This window comes from Oratosquilla oratoria, chromosome 12 (assembly GCF_046742065.1).
Source record: "Oratosquilla oratoria isolate Oo_2021 chromosome 12, ASM4674206v1, whole genome shotgun sequence".
In the NCBI taxonomy this organism is placed as follows: domain Eukaryota; kingdom Metazoa; phylum Arthropoda; class Malacostraca; order Stomatopoda; family Squillidae; genus Oratosquilla; species Oratosquilla oratoria.
Window position 1 is genome coordinate 35,073,647 of NC_134788.1, and position 22,605 is coordinate 35,096,251.

At 39.6% G+C, this 22,605-nt stretch overlaps 2 protein-coding genes across 2 annotated transcripts; both read left to right on the forward strand.

The window, feature by feature from the left end:
* The first annotated feature begins 5,486 nt into the window (after positions 1–5,486).
* LOC143031372 (uncharacterized) lies at positions 5,487–11,576 on the forward strand. Its single transcript, XM_076195102.1, has 2 exons — positions 5,487–6,168; positions 9,423–11,576. The coding sequence occupies exon 2, from the start codon at positions 9,726–9,728 to the stop codon at positions 10,689–10,691; it is 966 nt and encodes a 321-aa protein (XP_076051217.1). The 5' UTR covers positions 5,487–6,168; positions 9,423–9,725; the 3' UTR covers positions 10,692–11,576.
* Positions 11,577–15,390: 3,814 nt separating this feature from the next.
* LOC143030666 (uncharacterized) lies at positions 15,391–20,841 on the forward strand. The gene is made up of 2 exons (XM_076193844.1): positions 15,391–15,510; positions 18,765–20,841. The coding sequence occupies exon 2, from the start codon at positions 18,827–18,829 to the stop codon at positions 20,027–20,029; it is 1,203 nt and encodes a 400-aa protein (XP_076049959.1). The 5' UTR covers positions 15,391–15,510; positions 18,765–18,826; the 3' UTR covers positions 20,030–20,841.
* The last annotated feature ends 1,764 nt before the right edge of the window (positions 20,842–22,605 follow it).

Sequence of the window (22,605 nt, forward strand, 5' to 3'; positions counted from 1 at the left end):
CTATTTGAACTGGCAAAGGCAGCCTCACAAGTATGGTTTCTCACCTGTATGAGATCTTATCTCTTGGTGACAGAAAATGCAGCATCACAAAATGGTCACATAAATGGATTCTCACCTGTATTTACCTAGTTGATCCTACTTGTATTTTACGGGAAGGGGAGCTATGCTCGTGGTGTCCCGTCTTCATATCTCATTTTATCTAAACTATTTTTAAATTCATGTATTGTTTTTGCACACACCACTTTCTCATCTAACTTGTTCCAACTGTTTATTACTCTATGAGGAAAGCTGTTCTTTTTCAGATCTCTTCTACAGCTGTCTTTCTTGATTGTGAATCCTATTATGCTTAATCAGATCAGATGAGCGTGCAAATGAAGCTGTGCAACCTATACATTTGTGTGGTTGTTTTTTTTTAAGATTCACTGTTTTAGTGTGTAGACTGAAATGTAATAGTAACTCATGATTTATATTATCAAGGGATCTCTCAATAGTTTTCATCTGATATGACTCCTTCTTAATGGTATTCTCAAAGACAGATACTTCATTTCTATTCAGTGACTCCTACATTGTTTTGTGTCTTCTTAAACAACCATAAGAGAAGAAAAGAATTAAATTAGAATGGCAATTATAGTTGCATTCTTCCAATCAATTCTGTGATCTAAAAGACTAGAATGGGGGAATACAGCAGAGTTTTCTTGGCCGTATTCTTGGCTAGAATGTATTCCTCTATTCTAGTCTTTTAGATCACAGAATTGATTGGAAGAATGCAGCTACAGTATACAAATCACATTGTAGTTTTAAAAGAAAAATCATTGAGTCCTCATTAATAAAACAATTCCCAAATTATAACACTTCTAAAGGTCAATGGTCACCAGATGCCATCACTAATATGGCAGTTAATAACTTCATCTCCAGAGGACAAAATGTATGACCTCACTCAGGGCATGTGACCTGAGGCTTACTGAGTTCCCTATTGTATCTTCCTCCTCTGTATATAAGTTCTTGTCTATGTACTCAATAATTGTAACTGCAGAAGAGGACCACAGCTAGTGGCCGAAATATACGGTTTACTCTGTATCTCATCTTATCTTTCTCTAAGAGTGGATTTAAGTTTTATTTTACTCTTGTATTACGACATCTACGTTACTTGATATATATATTAAAAAGGACGTGCACACCCAGATTCCTGGCTTCACTAGCGGAGGCCAGCTAGTGTACTACGAGCAATGGAGGTGTAAGGTTGTGTTGCTCCGTCTTTTACACATGGCTGCATTTAGAAGAGAAGTGGATAGTGTTTGTTTATATATGTTCTTGCTGATTTTGTTTGGTTCTTCGTAGGTTCTTTCTTGCTGATTTTGTGTATTCAAAATGCCGAATAAGTGTGGTGTTGTGAACTGCAATGGTAATTATAACAAGGATAACAGGTGCTGAGTGTTTCGACTGCCAAAAGACCATTATGAAAGACAGAGGTGGCTTGATGTGCTACCAATACATAAGAACTTTGTTGATGATTCTGACAGATTTTTTACTTGTGAGAAACACTTGGGTGCTAACCCTCCTATCAAATTGCCTGATGGTTCTACGCAACCTGCAATCCCTCCCAGTGTCTTCAATGTGCCTGTTTCATGTCTGCCATCTTCAAAACCTGTACTTCGCCCGGCAAAGGCCGAAAACAAGCAACTGAGTCATTTTCTTTGGAAAGATATGATTACTTCATTTGATGCTTTTAGACCTGAACGTGACCTACAGACGCAGTACAAGAACTTAATTATTTCAAGATCGGAAGAGGGGACGGAGAGGGGGGGTCGCCGATTTAATGAAGCGGCCTTGCTGTGGATATGCTGTGTCTTGCAACACTGCTTCTGACCCAGGGCAGTGGACAAGGTGCAGGGATGACCCGTCATCCAGGAGGTGCTAAGATAAGAGGGAGGATGGAGGGGTGGAAATGATTCTATGCCTTTTCCTTTTTGGCTACCTCCCTTGTAAGGGGGAAAAAGCCTTGGTATATGTATGTATGTATATATATATATGTATATATACATATATATATATATATATATATATATGTATATAAATATATATATATATGTATATATATGTATATAAATATATATATGCATATATATATATATATGTATGTATATATATATATATTATATATATATACATATATATATATATATATATATATATATATATATATATATATATAAAGTAATATTAATAAGCTCTCTACCTCAATGGGAAATTCATTCCACTTATTGATTATGCAGCTGGCAAAATTACATTTCCAGTTTAGTCCACATCTAGCAGGTTGAGACCATTGTTTTTCATCCACTTATTATTTAGTGTGAAAACATTCTCAGTTTTGATGTTATCAAAACCTTTTAAGATCTTTAAGACCTGTACCAAGTCCCAACAAAGTCACCACATCTTAATGAAAATAGATTCAAATGTACTCAGCAACATATATAAAAGAAACTATATAACTTAGCAAAAGTACTACAAGCATATTTTGTTATATAATTGGATTCTGTTACATGAAAACCATTCATAAGGTGATTGATCTTATAATGTTTAATTCATGGAAAAGACAGGATTATATTCTTACTAGGAGAGGGGAAATAGTTACCAGCTGTTAGTTTTTCTTATGTGAAAAGATAGAGGCAATACAGTTGACATTGGGAGAATTTTTGGGCATGATTGAGAGTGTTAGTCCCTTGGGGCTGCATATTCAGAAAGGTGTGTTCATGGGTTCTAATGATGGATGGGAGAGAGATGATTCTCTGACATCTATCTTCTAGGATTACCACAAACATTGCCACCAGTAATGTTTTTACTGTATATCAAAGATATGATGGTAGGAATACATAGTCATGTCAACTTAATTGCATGATGCAAAGATCATGAAAATGGTTAAAAGATGACTGTGAACTGCTACAGGAAAACCTAGATTGGGTTTATGGTTGGAACCAGAAATGAAAGATGAAATTCAATACAATGAAATATAAAATCTTGGATTAATCAATCTGTTCCTGGAGACCCATAGCTCTCAGATAGCAACAGCCACCAAACTGGCCCACAATTCACTCCTGGTATTGTGTTGTTGTCTAGTTAAGATTAGATCATGACAATATAATTGTATGAAATAGTTGCTCAGTAAGGCTAGAGCATGGCAATGTATGAAGTGTTTGATGTCTTCCATATAGTGATAGCATCTGGGGCAATTTGAAACTGTGACTAAGCTTATTCAGTGTTGGTACTGCACTAAAGTGGGATGGTGGCCATAACATATAAGTGTTAGTGTGATTTTTGTAAAATTGGGGAAGATTTGTGGAGTCAGGAATTTTGTGGCTTGCATCATGTACATTTTGTATGCTTAAAGTGTGAAAAAATAGGATTTGTTATTATGGAGTGAAAAGGTCAAGAGGCTATAGTAAAAATTTAAAGAAGAGAGCTTGAAAGATGTTGGAAAAATACCTTTCTGTATAGAAGCATTAATCTGTGGAACAAGTGAGAAAGAATTCAGGCAGACACCATAAATGAATTAAAAACAATATTTTATCCATGGACCCCATAAGCATAGATCCAGTCAAGAAGAGTGCAAATAATCTAATACAATTAAGTAAACACAACCACAACTGTAACAATTGAATTTCAGCAGGTAGGTGGGGAAATAAAGCCAGGGAATTACTCTCAATTCAATTCAATAAGTTTATTGTTGATGTACAACAAAGGAGAGAGTTGGGTCTTGCCAACTAACCCCTATACATTTTATGTTTAATTTGTTTGTTACAGTTTTATCAAAAATAAATGTTTATATTATAATATCACAGTTGTATTTAACATTTGAAAGCAAACATTGGATGTTTTTTAACAATTTTAGTTAAGATATCATTATTTATGTAATAGCATATGAGCTCATTGAGGTTCCATTGTCCCTGTGGTCTAAATTCATCGATTTTTGGGCAATACTGTACATAATGTTGTAGTGAATGTCCTCCCGGCCTTGCACATAAAGTGCAGGGCTCAGGTTCAGCTTCCCTGTACACCTCCCAGTAATATTTATATCCAAGTCTGAGTCTCATAGTGACTAAATCCATTTGGGAACTATGTCTACCATATGGATATTCCTCTGTATTATTTAATACTGCCTTATAATGCCTGCTACTTACACTACCCTTCTCGCAACATTTATCTAGGTCTATATCCATGTTAGCAATAACATTTGTTCTTATTATTGACCTTATATGTTTATATGTGTATTCATTACCAGGAATATTGTTTACATCTCTAATTGCATTTCGTGCAAGACTATCTGCTTTTTCATTATAATACAATCCTATATGGGATGGTACCCATACAAAATAAATATGTGTATTGTTTCTCTCCGGGTTATATATAATATTTAAACATTTGTTAACAACATCACAATCAGCTGGAGAGGAAGATACAAGTTCATATAATGCACTCTGACTATCGACAAAAAAGTATACATTTTTACCCATACTCGCAATAATACGTAAGCCTTCTAAGATAGCATATAGTTCAGTTCTGGTTGATGACAAATTATTTGGTAGTCTTTTTGAAATTTCATAATCTTGAAATTCTTCGGAGGAAGAATATTCCCTTATAAACACCCCACATCCTGTCTTGGTACCCTCAACTGACCCATCACAGTACACATGTACCACCTGTTTCCGTGGGTATTGTGACAATTTGTCAAGAAAATGTGCTTTTAATTCGTATTTATACCATCGTTCCTTTGGTTTACTTAGCTTTTCAATGTCAATTTTTACATTGTATGGATTCCAGGTGGTATAGTAGTTATTTTTTTTTAGGGCATTACTCTCTTCTGATGCAAAACTTTGAGGTTTAACACAAACAGCATCTTATTTAACATGTACTTTAGCAAACAATTTTGGCCAAGTAAAAGTTACAAATATCAGGTATACACTCTAAGCATAACAGTGCCTTAAAAATAGTTTCTTATTTCACTATAAAAGTTTATATTCACTTATACTGCATTGAATAAGTCAGTACTTGATATATTTGTCCTATATACAATGTTAGGTTTCTAGTTTTGATATATTTGTCCAATATAAAACCTTAGGTTACAAAGAAAGCAATGGCCTCCGCTAGCAGACCCAGGGATCTGGGTGTGCACATCCTGTGTAATAGTTGTCCTTTATATATATATATAATGTGTGTATATATATATATATATATATATATATATATATATATATATATATATATATATATATATATATTTATATATATATAATATATATATACATAATATATATACATACATATATATATACACACATATACATACATATACATACATGATACATACATACATACATATATATATATATATGTATATATATATATATATATATATATATATATATATACATATGTATATATATATATAATATATGCTCATAAGAATACAGGGGGGGGGTGTTAACTTATGCAAAGTAGACCACTTGGAAAAAGAAATAAGCAGAGCACTTTCATATATTACATCAGCAGTGCATTTTGTGTGTGTGTGTATTTACCTAGTTGTATTTTACGGGAAGGGGAGCTATGCTCGTAGTATCCCGTCTTCATATCTCATTTGATCTAAACTATTGTGTATGTGTGTGTGTGTGTGCGCGCGCGCGCGCTAACGAATCTGTGTGCAGTCCAAGCTGTAGCCATTTATGCAGTTTCACATGTGATAGGAAATAAACGTCAATGTTCATTACAAAAACACCCATTTCCATATTCTGTCCCATAAACCAAATGTCCTAATGTCCTATCGTTACACGGTACAAGGCATGAGGCAAACCCTTGACACTACAGCGGCAGAGAACGAAAACCCAGAAAGAAAACAAGTGCAACTAGCGTTATTACGAGGCAATCTACTGCCAAGAACTGAATAAAAGTAATATAAAAAAGGGAAATGTTAATAACGAAGAACAAATTGTCTATTAAAAAAGTAAACATAGAAGATAAAAAGGAAATTCTGCACAAATTGGAAAAGGAGTAAAGTTGATGAACTAAGTGAACGGAAAACTGAACATAAGCAATGTAAAGAAACAAATTAAATTAAACCAAATTGGAGCGTGTTATAGATGGAAGTAAATAGGACATCGTATGCAAAACTTGAACCCGGTAAGCAATTTCTGAAAGTGTCCTTGCAGTTGCAAGAATATTTGAAATCCCTTGGACATTATGGGATGATGAAGGTTCACGAAGATAGTAACCAAATAGGGAAGCTACACAGGTAATAAAAAAAAAAAAAAAAAATCAAGGCGTTCATCAATCAGTTACAGCCTACATGTTTGCATTGATGCCTGGAATTTGCAGGCCATTATTTTTGTTGCTCTTTTGGTGTGGGACATTTTCGAAAGAATACTGTAGGTCAGTAATGAGATCAAATTAGACATTACTGCGTTGAAAGAATCCCAGCGTTTAAAAACTTGTGGAAGGGAATAGCTGCAAGGTGGGGGGTGGATATACAAAACACAGAAAATATTTCTAATAACAATATCCCTCCAAGAAATAGGAAGTTATTTACATTATATACTGATGTTTCATGATTTTCAAAAGCAAATTGCAACTATAATTACATTTGGTGTTTAGAATACCCAGAATGGGAAAATCTAGCTGCAGATACATCTAATCATTAAAGGTGTGAGACGATCGACAAATATCTGCCTGTCTCATTTTTTTCACCAACATACCATTAATTTGCATTAGTTATATATGGAGTTTTAAATGCTCAGAATACTAAGATCTTGTTGTAGATATAGATAAGAATTACAGTTGTGAACCATAGCCTAACCTAACTCTAGGGAATTTTTAAAATATTCGCTCATCTTGGTTTTTTGAGAAATTGCTACTGATATTACTACTTATGGTACTTATATATGGGATTCAAAAGACTCGGAATTTCAGCTGTGAGAGACTGGCAAGCACCTTAATAGACACCTAAAATTACTAGGAGGATAATAAGACTCATTATGGAGGCCACAAAGGGAAACATGAAATTGGAGAACGAAATTTATCTTGGTGTAACGACCTAATAATACCTAAGCATTATATTTGGCCCCCCCCCCAAGAAAGCAAATAGGATGCTGGGGATAGTGGCTGAAATTATTTACTTGAAAAGTCCAGCTGTTACCACCAAGTTGTATAACGCTGGTCCACCTAAATCGGTGCGTTATTTTTGGTATGGACTACAAACCCTGTTAAAGACTTTTAGATGGGTGAAAGAACAGTGACAAGCCTCGAAACTTGCATCAGATGTAAGAACAAAACATACAAATGCCTCTGGAATAAAATATCAGTAAAAGATAGAGGCCGTAGGTTAGGTATGGTTAGCATAGGGTGTGCGTGTGCTTGTTTTATAGCTTATACTAACAATTTTGTCGTCGTTTCTTTGGCAAATCACTGGCTTTGTTCATTTCCCCATGGATTCCCCAGACATTGTTGGTCAGGGGTGGAGGTTAGTACAAACGTGATTTCCGATTGAAACAAAACATACAATTCGGTGAAATCAACATTTAAAAAAATTGTAAAATGTGTTTCAGAACAAATTAGCCTGTTGGATGGTTTGCGAATATTAGGATTTATATCCCCAAATGAAATGTAACTTTGGATAATATCATATAATGTTTTCTCACCCAGTTTCCCTCCAGTTCATTACATTAAGCTCCTATAGACCAGGTATCACATATTTGCATTTTTTTTCGTTCGTGGTTAGAGCCTGATTGTGGACAATCCTACAGGCATGTTTTTGCAACTAGAGACCTGTAGGCTGAGTGCATTCCCATGCAATTTGTATTCTTTTCCATTACTAAAGAAATACACACCTACGTGATATATAACTAGAAAATTAGATACTAATTTGGTAAATTATAGTACATCAACGTAATACATGTTTTTCGTGGCTGAAAAAAAATGACTACAAGCAAACACAATACCAAGTGGAACCACGGTGAGAGCTTTGAAATGCCATGTGTGTGTCGTCTGCTCAGTCCCGTCAGTGTCATTTTGACAATGCCGATGTGCAACGAAGTTAAGTTAGGCCAATTTATATACTTTAATTTCTTCAACTTCTGCATCTATCACAACAAACATGGCATCTTGTCACGGCTTCGTTCGGTAGTGTATCACTTTTAGCAATTTTGTTATCGGTTTCCACTAGGGAAAGCATGTATTATGCTGATGTATTCCAACAGACATTTTTATATTTATTGTTCTATTACTATATTGTCTAGATGTACACTTTTTAAATTTATCGGTGATTGTCTTGATTGACATGCAATAAGTGTCAGTGAAATTTGCATCATCAGAACATCACGATCGGAAGAGGCATCTCCCATTGTGAATAGCATGTGCCATGAAATGGCCAGCGGTTACAGTGGCAAAGCAAAAAAGCTGCCAGGAGATCCCTCTGTCCATAAGACGTTCTAGTATTCTGTCCCAGGATGGAGTCCATGGAATATCTAGCCACCAAGAACTCAATCTTTTCATCCGTTTTAGACGCCAGTAGAGTAAAACTATTGGCAGAGGCCGTGTGGTATATGTTCTTTGAGCACTGGGTAGACCAGGGGTCTCCAAAGTGGTCGATGCGAGTATCCAAGGGGTCGATAAATACCCAACCTACCATTTCAGAGGAGACTGCTTGCAACCACCATATGTTGCTCTACTCACATCTCCAACCATTCCTTTCCACTTTCATTTCTTCCTAGAATACCATATCCTCCAACTAGACCATCAATTTCTTCACCAGCTCGCTCTCTCAAGTCACCCACCACTACCACCGAGCAATTGTGTGCTAGCGAGCGTCACTGAAAATCTGGCACCGCCCGGTAATTGAACCCCAGGACTTTCCACGGTCACTAGTGACCACTGGCACAGCATTTCATTCCAACGCTTCCCACACAAACCGACAAACCATCCCACAATGTTATCATGCCATGATGTTAGGTTTGTTATTGAATCTTGGATCAATGCAGATGTAGCGCACGCCTATAGCATAGGGATCTGAGAAGTTCAGCATGTCTGCCTGCCATAGTTTGTCACAAAACTCCTCCGGCAATGTGGGTCCAATTGTTGCCAAATTTGGAACTTAGATTGGTCGTTTTACATATAGATTAATTATCACCCTTATGTCAAATGGCAGCAAACAGACTTGGCTCTTTCTGTTTGCTAGGAGTGCAAGAGAGCATTTGCTAAGATGGTGTTAGTAGTGTCAAATGACAGCAAACATATTCTTCTGTTTATTTCTCAGTATTTCATGCGACATATGGATTTATCATGGTATGTTTATACGTATTTTGATAAGTTAAAGTTTTTTATATTCAAACTTTACATTCAATATACAATATACATTTGAAAGTTTTATTTTTTATTTTCAGGACCAGGATTTAACAATCCAGATTTTGCTAGAAGAGTCGATCTTAAATTCTGTACATTCGCTATTGACGCCGGAGACAAAGCAGCATCCCAGTGTGGCTCACGTGATGCAGATTTCTCCCACAAGAGTGTTCTCAAGAGGTATATACTGAACCTCACACAGGAGAGAAACCTCACACAGTGTGACCTTTGCGACGTAGCTTTCACTGCAAAAGGTAGCCTCAAATATCACAGGAAACGAGCCTTTCAAGTGTGAGCTTTGCGACGCAGCTTTCCCAACAAAGACAAGTTTTGAGCGTCACGTGATGACCCACACGGGAGAGAAGCCTTTCCTGTGTGACCTTTGCGACTCAGCTTTCACTGCAAAACGTAACCTCAAATATCACAGGATGACCCACACAGGAGAGGAGCCTTTCAAGTGTGAGCTTTGTGATGCAGCTTTCCCAACAAAGACAAGTTTTGGGCGTCACGTGATGACCCACACGGGAGAAAAGCCTTTCCAATGTCACCTTTGCACCGTAGGTTTCTCACAAAAGTCAAATCTTCGACGTCACATTAAGACCCACACAGGAGAGAAACCTTTTCAGTGTGACCTTTGCGACGCAGCTTTCATTGCGAAACGTGACCTCAAACATCACCAGATGACCCACACAGGAGAGAAGCCGTTCAAGTGTGAGCTTTGCGACGAAGTTTTTAGAAAAAAACAACACCTGAAAAACCACATGATGACCCACACAGGAGATAAACCATTCCAGTGTGACATTTGCGATGCAGCGTTCACACGTAACTCAAGACTTCGGTGTCACGTGATGACCCACACAGGAGAGAAACCTTTCCATTGTGACTTTTGCGACGCAGTTTTCAAAACAAAGTCAAATCTTCGATGTCACGTTATGACCCACACAGGAGAGAGACCTTTCCAGTGTGACCTTTGCGACGCAGCTTTCACTACGAAACGTGACCTCAAATATCACAAGATGACCCACACAGGAGAAAAGCCGTTCAAGTGTGAGCTTTGCGACGCAAATTTTAGAAGAAAGCATCATCTCAAACACCACATGATGACGCACACAGGAGATAAACCTTTCCAGTGTGACCTTTGCGACGCAGCTTGCACAACAACGAGTGGTCTCAAATCCCACATGAGGACCCACACAAGAGTGAAGCCTTTCAAGTGTGACTTTTGCGATGCAGCTTTCAGAGCAAAGGGCCGTTTTAAAAAGCACATGGCGATCCACATAGGGGAGAAACCTTTCCAATGTGGTCTTTGAAATGTAACTTTCTCAAACAAGAGTTATCTCACGGGATATTTGAAGATCCACTAAGTCTTTCAAATGACCTTTGTGTTTCATGTTTCTGACAAATTGTTAATACTAATGTCAGTAACCCTGTTACACTTCATATATACGGATAAAGTATATGCTTACTAAAAAGATATGCGTACTCGAAATAGAAACTATATAATGAAATGTTTGATCGAATATGACCTTTTGCTATGCCGCGAATAAATTAACTTGGGCTGTAAAAAGCTAAGACGTCATAACTCTTTGCTGCGGTTAGAAATGTATTCGACTGATGATTTTATTTCGGGCGAGAGAAGTCCCCTACTGGTCCCCTACTACATGAATAGAGTCGTCCGTTAACCTATTGTTTTAGCTTGTATTTTTTTTTTAAATACATGGATGAGTACTATGAAGAATGCGTCTAGTTTTGAACATAGGTTTCCACGGGGAGGGATATACACGATGTTGAACCTGCATGGGTAGTCTGCCGAGACTGAAATTATATGCGACTCACCTCATTGTACACCAGCCCGCGATCCTGTGCCCCTTAAGTATTACTCTGATGTTTGTGTTAAGATGGAGAATGTGTGTAATATAATGTTGACAGCATTGTTAGTGATGATGTATGATGTATTATAAAATGCAGTGCAAATATATAGGAAACAGAGGATGCGTTTTTTTTTATGGTGACGATCTGGAGGCTACAGTAAGGAACAGGGATAAATGAAATGGAATGATGTTTGTTGCCGTGATTGTTTCCACTTTGAATAATATTGTCATTAGTGTAGTGTGCATTATTAAACATTCTTGTAACTCTTTATGTCTCAATATTAGACAAAAATAAATTGTAGGATAACTTGAATAAAGGTCTTGCATAAATAGGTGATTCCCTTATTTGTAGACCTTTACAACTTGTTGGCCAAATTGGAACTGGCTGGTGTGGAAGAAGCAGGCCTCCCAATACCGTAAGAACTGGTGGAAGTCTGAGAACAAAACCACCTCACCAATATCCACAGAAAAATGTACAAGAAGCGGGCCAGCCCCGCAAACCTTGAGCTTCTTCGGAAAGTGGTGAAAATCGCTCGAGAAATCACGTCCAGAGTAGGAGGGGTGAAATGGCCGGAGTGGTGCGCAAGTTTCAACCAGTACACTGGCTTGTCCAAACTGAGGACGACCTCTGGCAGGCAAGCGACCATCACGATCTCTGGCTCATCCGCATCCACGGCAGGAGATGAAAAGGTTGGAGGACATGTTCGCCACAGGCGGTGCCACTGCCCAGCTAGCTACCTGCAGAGATTCAAACCTTACAGCAACAGCTGAGACCAGAGAAGGACAGACTCGTTGACATCGTTTGGGAGAAACCCGGCATGACGAACAAGCCTTTCACTCGAAGCAAACTCATCCGAGCTCAGAAAAGCAGGGACACTGCCACAAAGGCGGATCAAATCACTTACACGATGCTGGCCCACGCCGGATCAACAGGCTGGGCGTCTACCCTATCCTTGATCAACCACTCATGGCTGGCGGGACGCCTCCCGGGCGCCTGGAAAGTTACCGACACACAACCTATTCCTAAACCTAAGGATCCCACCAAGCCCCGTTCCATCGCTTGGGTGAACTGCACGGCCAAGACTGCAGAACGAATGGTAATCACTCGCCTCGTGTGGCGCATTTTAGGTTCCATGCGGGGAGCAGGAACCGTCGACAGCATCATGGCCGCCCTGAGCCAGATCGATAACCGCCCTGTTGTGGTCGTTTTCCTCGATTTAGTGAAGTCATTCAAACTGGCAAACCCTCCTGCCATCCAGACCGCCTTAGTGGAGAAAGGTGTTCAGGGCAGAACCCTTGTCTGCATACAGGACTACTTACAGCACTGTCAGGCAAGAGCCAGGTTCCAGGTTGGAACTATCACAATATCGCTAATTGGAAAATGGTACACCACAGGGCGGAATACTCTGCCCATACTTGTTCAACCCGTTGTGTATATATATATATATTTATATATATATATATATATATACAGATATATCATATACACTGTATATATATATATACATATATATATATATATATATATTATATATATATATATACATATATATATACATGGTAAGAACGGAAAAACACAATTGGGAACAAGAGACTTTATTCCTGATCGGTTTCACCTTTGAGGCTTCTTCAGAAGTAATATTCACAGAGAATTCTCTGTAAATATTACCCCTTAAAAGGCCTCATGATGTCACGATATATATATATATGTATATATATATATATATATATACATATATATACATATGTATATATATATATATATATATATATATATATATATATCACAACTAACACCACAGTCGGACGAAAGAAAAAGTTGCGTAAGCGGAATTATATATTTCGATTGCTACCTGCAATCCTCTTCAGTAGTATCTGCAAGTAGCAATCGAAATATATAGTTCCGCTTACGCAACTTTTTCTTTCGTCCGACTGTGGTGTTAGTTGTGATTTATAAATGTGTTACTACATTTCTCACCTGTGATATATATATATATATATATATATATATATATATATATATATATATATATATAAATATAATAACGATGATAATAAGCTTCCTACGGAGCTCACCTGACTACAGTAACTCAGTAGTGCCACTACAAGATATCCACCATCACCTCACTCTTTACCAATATAACCTCTGACATCCTCACTGTTTTTATATTGTCCAAAGCTCCCACCTCCCACTCCTTCTAACACCAGCGTCTAATGTGATCATATCAGATGCACGAAGTGCCCAATAACCAATCTTCGTCGCCAAGTCTTGCCACTCATTGGTCCACAAAATGTAATCACGAATCATTCAGATAGCTACCCGTTTCAAATCTGCAACATGCTGGGTGCCATTTGACGTGTGTGTCCCCGGAAATGAAGAAGTTGCCAATGCATCGTCCTCCCCTTTTGACGCTTCCACTCCACTACTAATGATAGACTGTCACCCTGTTCTTCGATCAGTAATACTGATCTAATGATGAGAACACAAGGAACATCCAACAAACCATCTACGAACAATCAAAACCCACATAAGGCTAACGTCACCTCGACATAATTGTCGTTCTGAAGCCGCTTGAGTACGCATAAGATAAAAAAAAAAAAAAAAAAAAAAGAATCCCGTTCCACACGTCCACCTTATGGCAAGAAAAGACCTCCCATCCAATATGGTCATGTCAAGATACTTTGACAATATCACGCGTGCCACGCTGTCCAATTTACACAACATTCCACATTAACGACGTTCTCTGGTATCTACCTCCTCAAGTAGCACTAACTCCTGGGCAACAAAACACGGATACCTTAATAATCTCGCTACTACATCCTAAATACAGCTTATAAAAAAAAATATTTTCCTTCTAAGAGATAAAAACATTAGGTACATACATACATATACCAAAGGCTTTTCCCCCTTACAAGGGAGGTAGCCAAAACACAAAGGCATAAAAACCACTCCCATCCATTCCATCCCCATCAGACTCCATTCCCCTCCACACTCTTCTTTCCCTCTTATCTTGGCACCTCCTGAATGACGGGTCATCCCTGCATCTCGCCCACTGCCCTGGGTCAGAGGCAGTGTCACGGGACACAGCACATCCAGAGCAAGGCCTCTTCATTAATTCGGTGATCCCCCCACTCTCCGTCCCCTCATGCAGAAAAGGAGAAGACGGGGAGAAATCCCTTCGGGCTGCGTCAAATTATATCTCATACATACCCCCTCAACCCCCATCTCCCACCCATTCAACCTCATGCATCGCAACATCATCCATATACAACCATTCTCCATTCACTATTGTCTTCTGTTCTCTCCCATCCTTCCTCAACAGACATTCCCCTCTTTCCCAAAGCCCCTTTTACCCCATCCATCCATCTCATCGTAGGTCGACCCCTCATGTTAATTCTTTCCTCATCTGCCTTCCACACCTCCTTTACTAATCTTTCTTTACTCATTCTCTCCATGTGTCCAAATCATCCCAATACTCTCTCATCCACCCTATCTCCCAACTCCTTTTCCGCTGTGGTTAGAGCTCTGGCCTGCCACTACGGAGGTCCGGGTTCGACTCCCGCCCGGGGCTGAAATAATATCAGTATCGCAGCGCTGAGGGGTGTTACTCCAACTCTCGTGGGCGGGGAGTTGGGTGTGTGTGTGTGTGTGCAAGGTCATAGCATTACCCATAGATCGAACCTACGAGCTCTGAGCTCTCTTCCAGGAGGGAAATAGCTGTCGATCACGAGTCCAACACGTGATCCAAAGACCAAGTGAAAATACACCCCCGTTCCCCTCCTCACCTCTTCATCACTCTATCCAGCCTAGTAACCCCTATCATACTTCTCAGACACCTCATCTCAAACACATTCAAACTTCTCTCTTCCTCTATTATGTTCCATGTTTCTGCCCCATACATTAGGTACTCGTAATAAATCATGTTATATGTTTCTGTCCCATACATTAGGTACTCTTAATAAATCATATGGTTCAAATTTTCTTTGTTTTGTCAGGTTGTCTACCTAGACGGGTATATTCTTTTTTTGTGTGGCCAACAAACCTGTTATATGGGAGTAAATGATATGGGGCGACTTGTGAAAGTGGCCTTGTAGAGTTGCAATATTATTTCAAATTGTTTAGACATTTGTGAGACGCTGAAGAGTCGCGAAGATCGTGAGCAAAGACGGTAGCCACACAGCTAATGAAAAGGTTATTTGTATACGTTCGCCAGCCAGCTGCAGCATACATGGTTAGACTGATGCCTGGAAGTTGTTTGTAGGTATTTAGGTGTTGGATGATTTGGAAATAATGCTGTAGGTCAGTAATGAGAATGGAAGGGCGTTGAAAGATGCCCAGTGTTTCAAAAATTGGGCAAGTGGGTTGGGGTACTCATAATACAATTAAAATATTTTTGGTAACATTAGCCCTTTAAGAACTAGAAAGTAGCGTACATTTTATGCTGGTGCTTCAGAACACTTTCAAATTACAATTGAAGAGAAATTATTTAAGTCGGGTAAGTGTAAGATTAGATATAGATATGTTTGCCAGTCTTGTTTTTATAATCACTACCGATGTTATTATTATTTTGTGGTAGTTACATCTGGGGTTTAGAAATTATATGCACAAACCTATGATATAAAAAAGAATTTTGCAGCTTTAAAACGTGTTTTATAGTGTATAACAAACCAATATATTCTGCTGTCTCAATTTTTCAGAAATGGACAGAATGATAAGAGGTCCAATGGTATTGATAAGAATTGCAGCCGTGAGATCTAACGTAACGTAACCTAACCTATCTCATGGTAAATATAATGATGTCAGGCTTATTTGTTAAAAAATATCACTGCCGACGTTAATATTAATTTGCTGTACTGTTGCATGGTTTTTCAATGACTCAAAATGATAAGAGCTAGCCAGTTATATAGGTAAGAAATGTGGTTGTGAGGCTGGTAAACGTGTCTATGAGTACCTAAAATTATGTAGATTATGATTATGGCTTATTACAACCCGTTGTGAAAAAAATAATAAATAGTAGAAATTGGAAATTATTTTGAGTTAACGACCTAAGAATATTTAAGCATTGTATGTGCTTCCCAGAGGAAGCAAATGTGATGCTAGGTTTGTGGCTAAATTTACTTCCAATGTTCAGGTTGTCTACCTAGACGGGTATATTCTTTTTTGTGTGGCCAACAAACCTGTTATATGGGAGAAAGAGCAGTGATGAGCCACAAAACTCGTATCATGTACAAGAAGCAAAACATACAAATAACGCTAAAAAGATTAAAAAAATATTCCGTGAAAAGACGAGAGAGGGAGACAGCGTAGGTTAGGTATGGTACAAATAGGGGGATGAATGTGCTTGTTTTTATAGCTTATTCTAACAATTATGTCGTCGTTTCTCTCGTAAACCATTGGGTTTGCAGGATTGTCTTACTAAAAATAGTTATTTCCCAGACGTTACTGGTAGGGACTAGAGGGGGGGGGGTTAGTACAAACAAGTTATTTCCTATAGAAACATCCTATCCGATATAAATCAACAGGAATTTTTTTAATATGTTTTCATAACGAGTTAGCCTGTTGTGTCTTTTACAAATGTTTGGATTTATATCCCTAAATAGAATGTAACTGTAGATAATACGATATGTTGGTTTTTCACCCAATTTCCTTCCAGTCCATTGTGTGAAGCTTCTGTAACAAGATGATATTTTCTGAAGTCAGGTATTACATACTCTATGTGCAAATGTTTATTGTGATTCTTATGTTGTGGTTAGAGCCTGATTGTGGATCCTATAGGCATTGTTTTCACCATCTCCGTCGGTTAAAATATTTTTGCCACTAGTGACCAATAGGCTGAGTACATTCCCATGTCGTGACTGGCATCCATTAAATGTCAGTAAAAGTGATAGCTATCATCAGGACATCAAGATTGGAAGAGGCATCTTCCAATGTGTTTGGATAGCATGAGACAATGAATGGGCAGAATTTACAGTGAAAGAAAATAGATCTTGTCCATAACAAGGACCGGTGGTCTCTCGCAGGATGAAGTCCATAGAGTCGCCAACCAGCAATAACTCCAGATATTCAGGCCTTTTACACGTCAGTAGAGAAAGACTATTGACAGAGGTCGCGTGATACATGTTCGTTGAGCACTGGCTAGACTAGGGGTCTCCAAAGTGGTCTATGCGAATATCCAAGGGGTCAAAAAATCCTCAACCTATCATTGCTTGCAACCACCATCTGCCGTTCCACACACTTCTCCAACCATTTCTTTCCATTTCCGTTTCTTCCCAGCATACCATATCTTCCAGCTACATAATAGATTTATTCATCAACTCGCGCTTTCAAGTCACCCAACACTACCACCGAGCAATTGTGTGATAGGGAGCGTCACTAAAAAGCTGGTACCTCCCGTTAATCAAGCCCGAGACCTCCCACTACCCGGATAGGGGTGCTTACCGATTACACCACTGTCGTCTCTAGAGACCACTCGTGCATCTCCCTTCCCTGCTCCCCGCCAATCCAGGAATGTGCACCGCTGCAGGGATCCTGCTCACTGCGCCATGTGTGATAGGGTGATCGGTAGCGTCACAGAAAAGCCGATACCGCCCGGTAATCGAACCCGGGAACTCCAAGTGTCCTGGTAGGTGTGCTTACCGTTTACACCACGGTCGCCTGTAGTGACCATTGGCACAGCAATTCATACCAATTCTTCCCACGCACATCGACAAACCATCGCAGAATTCTTTCACACCCTGATATTAGTTTTGGTATCGAAACTAGTGGCTTGTCTGTCTGCCTGCCATCGTTTGTCACGAAACTGTTCCGACACTATGGGACCAGGTGTTTTCAAAATTGGAACCTAGATGGTTGTTATATTTAGAGATTGATTTTTATACTTATACCAGTGACAGAAAACAGACTTGGATCCCTGTTTCCTAGGAGTGTTGGAAAGCATTTGTTAAGGTGTTGGTTGTGCCAAATGGCAGCAAACATAATATTCTGTTTATTTACCACATGTGTTTTAATACAAAAGAAATCGCTAAGCACACGTGATAACAATACTTGCATAAACCACTCGGAAAATGAAATAATTAAATACCGAATGTTTTCGTCTATTCAAAATATCAGGGTACAAAGAAAACAGAAAATGAACAAAGATCGTAATATATACATAGTGGGAGAGGAACTGGGAAAAGTCCATTGTTACCCAACTCCAGAAGAATTATTTACAGTTTTTTTTTCTGGAGTCGGGTAACATGGGACCTTTCCCAGTTCCTCCCCCACTATGTATATATTACGACCTTTGGCCATTTTCTGTACTCTTTGTACACTGATGATATCTTGAATAGACGAAATCGTTCGGTATTCAATTCTTTCTTTTTCCAAGTGGTTTCTTAAAGTATGTATTTTTATCATGTGTTCCCACGCATTTCGATATGTTTGGGCGTTTTGATGTTTGATTACAACTTTATATTCAATATTTACATTATTGTTTACAAACGTTTAAAAGCTTACGTTTATGTTTTCAGGTCCAGGATTTAACAATCCATATTTGATTTGGAGACTTGCCTTTCAATTTTGTACATTCGCTATGGACGCCGGAGAAAAATCATTCCAGTGTGGCTCATGCGATGCCAAATTCTCCCACAAGAGTAGTCTCAAAAGGCATATAACGAGCCACACAGGAGGTAAACCTTTCCAGTGTAACCTTTGCGACGCAACTTTCAAAACGAAGGCTAATCTTCGACGTCACATGGTGATCCATACGGAAGAGAAACCTTTCAAGTGTGACCTTTGCGACGCAGCTTTCAAGGGAACGAGTGGTCTCAAATATCACGTGTTGACCCATACAGGAGAGAAGCCTTTCAAGTGTGACCTTTGCGAAGCAACTTTCACGACAAAACCAAGTCTTCGGTATCACGTGATGACCCACACAGGAGAGAAGCCTTTTAAGTGTGACCTCTGCGAAGCAGCTTTCACAACAAAATCATACCTTCGATGTCACGTGATGATCCACACAGGAGAAAAACCTTTCCAGTGTGCTTTTTGCCACGCAATTTTCAAAAGAACGAGTGATCTAAAATATCACATGATTATTCACACAAGAGAGAAGCCTTTCAATTGTGACCTATGCAATTCAACTTTCTCAACAAAGAGAAGTATTCGACGTCATATGTTGACCCACACAAAAGAGAAACCTTTCAAATGTGACCTTTGCGACGCAGCTTTCAAGAGAAAGAGTTCTCTCAAATATCACATGATGACCCACACAGGAGAGAAGCCTTTTCAGTGTAACCTTTGCCACGCAACTTTCAAAACGAAGGCGAATCTTCGACATCACATGATGACCCACACAGAAGAGAAACCTTTCAAGTGTGACCTTTGCCACTCATCTTTCAAGGGAATGAATGGGCTTAAATATCACATGATGACCCACACAGGAGAGAGGCCTTTCCAGTGTGACATTTGCGACGCACCTTTCAAGAAAACGAATGATCTCAAATATCACATGATGACCCACACAGGAGAGAAGCCTTTTCAATGTGACCTTTGCGACTCGGCTTTCACAACAAACTCAAACCTTCGACGTCACGTGATGATTCACACAGGTAAGAAACCTTTCCATTGTGACATTTGCGATGCAGCTTTTACAAGAAACTCAAATCTTCGATCTCACGTGATGACCCACACAGGAGAGAAACCCTTCCAGTGTGACCTTTGCGGCGCAGCTTTCACTAAAAAGTCGAAGCTTCGGTGTCATGTGATGACCCACACAGGAGATGAACCTCTCTAGTGTGACCTTTGCCACGCAACCTTTAAGGGAACAAGTATCACATGATGATCCCACAGGAGAGAAGCTATACTAATGTGACCTTTATGATACAGCTTTCAGGTCGAAATATTAAATGGGAGATGACATATGGACATACTTATGAAAGATTCCTTTGAAGTGTGACCATTGCAACGCAGCTTACACAATGTTAAATCTTCGATATCATGTTATGACCTAAACGCTTTTCAAATGTGAGCTTTTCGATGCAGTTTTCAGAAGAAAGCATCATCTCAAAATCCAAATGGCAACCAACACAGTAGACGAGCCTTTGCGACGCATTTTGCAGGAAAAACGCATCATCTAAAAAACCACATGGCGACCCATACCAAATAAAAGGTCGAGTGACCTTTGCGATGCAAAATACTCATAAATTATTAAGATTAACGGCACACTGTTATATGCGGCTGGCCATATTGCACACCAGCTCGCGATTCCGTGCCCCTTTTGTTTTAACTTAGATAATGTATTTGCTGTATTGACAGTGTTATCAGTGATGACGCATAGTTAAGTGAAGTGCAAGTACGTAGGGAACGGAGGATGCAGTTCTTGTGAAATATTTGCGTGTTGGCAATGGTGACGATCTGGGGGCTGGAGTAGGGGACAGGGACAAGTGAAGTGGAATGATGTTTGTTGCCGCCATGATTGTTTCCATCTTTAATAATATTGTCATCAGTGCAGTGTACATTATTAAAATGTTCTTGTACCTCTTTATGTCTCAATATTAGATAAGAATTTTTGTCTTGTAACTTGAATAAAGGTCTTCCTTAAATGGGTGACTCCTTTAATTGTAGACCTTTACAACCTGGTGGGTAAACGGGAACTGGCTGGTGATAGAACACTGTTAGCCTGATAATCTGACAAACACATAATAGAAATAAATGGGCGAAAGGATGTATGCTTTAATCTCAAACTGGGCTTAAAGGGACGCTGTAATAATATGGTGCCATTGTGTACATATTATAATTACGCACAGCATTATACAAATATTATGTTGTTGCTAAGTGTTCAATTGTTTTTTCGTTGCATAATTATAATAGATTTTATTGGAAATTGATTATGTTGTCATTGTGTTATTTAGTTACATTTACGTGTGCGTTTTTGCAAGGAGTTTTGTAATTTACATATTTATTCTCACCCACCGTGTTTCATTCGAGCCATGCTAACGAAAGAAAAGGTAAAACGGACATAGAATGGAATTACATTACATAATTTGTCGTTCATCTCGGCTATGATATGTTCCTTGTTGAGCGATGCTTCTGCGTTGCTGGTGGTGTTGGGTGTCTGTCTTCTGAGTTCTTGGATCCTGGCACAGCCTCTATGGTGCAGCTTCATGCAGGTGTTCGCGGTGCGGAGTGATATCATGCCACTTCAGTCAATGCACGCAGCATATTTCTGGCGTGAGCGCCAAACGATGTGCCTCTCTTGCTCCGAGTGTTGGTGGCCTGATCCTAAACCCACACGCTGGTTCTTGGTTGTCATTTGTGTCGCCAGAGGCGTCGATCACCCCTCCGTTCCAATACGCCCATGTGTTATTGGACTATTTACTTCTCCCTCGCCCTCAAAGTCTGCCGCCATTGAGGATCGATTTTGCAGCTGCCTGACCATGTGTACGTTGCCCCACATTTGCCCGTAAGTAGTTGGGCCACAGACCTATTGGTACCACGGGGAGGAGTATACTGGTACAAGAGGGCGAAGGATACCTTATCATCATCCAAGCTGCCGCCAGGTCCCGTCTGGTTCCACATCACCCTTTTGGAGGTATTCGCCATTGCCTTGGCTCTGGTATTGGACTGACTGTGGAAGAGAGACTGTTTGAAGAGCAGGTCTCCGAAGTGCGCTGTAAGTGGGGTGGTGGCCAGGAAGTGTACCAGTTGGTTCACAAAACCAAAACATGATTGCACGTCGGTGATGGAGGGCTACTTGGACATCTTAAAGTTCCTCAGTGAGCTTGCAAGTGTCTCAGCCCAACCGTGAACCTACAAAGTCCTATCTCCTCTAGAGGAACTGAAACTTTTCTGGCTTCAGCATCACCCTCTCCTTTAGTACACATCTCTGAGAATTGGTGTGCACGCTAGAGCGTCTTTTTTACACTCGCATCGTAGAGTAGGGTGTCGTTTACAATCTTCTATTTCCAAGGCAGGTCATGGATGACGTCGTCGAACCTTTTGGTGTAAGTGTCGCCGGCTGAGCAGTGCTCCAGAGGTTTCCGGCAGTAGTGGTACCGGCTCTAGCGCGTCATGGAGGTATTAAGGGGCCTGCTCACTTTGTCTAGCTACAAATGGTTGAAGCCCGAGTGAGCGTCGGCCAGAGTCTTGTATAATTTGGCTGAGATACCTGAGGCCACGTCGAATGTTGCTGGCGTGTGGTGAGTCTCCCGGAGGCACCATGCATTCAGCTCCTGGAAAACCACTGTGCTCCAACGTTGACCGATTTTTTTGACCACCGCGACCGTCCTTTCGAAACCGCTCTGTGGTCTCTCAGGCAGCTACGGCCGGGCTGAATGACTCCTTTCCTGACATCTTCGTCGAACTGCTGGT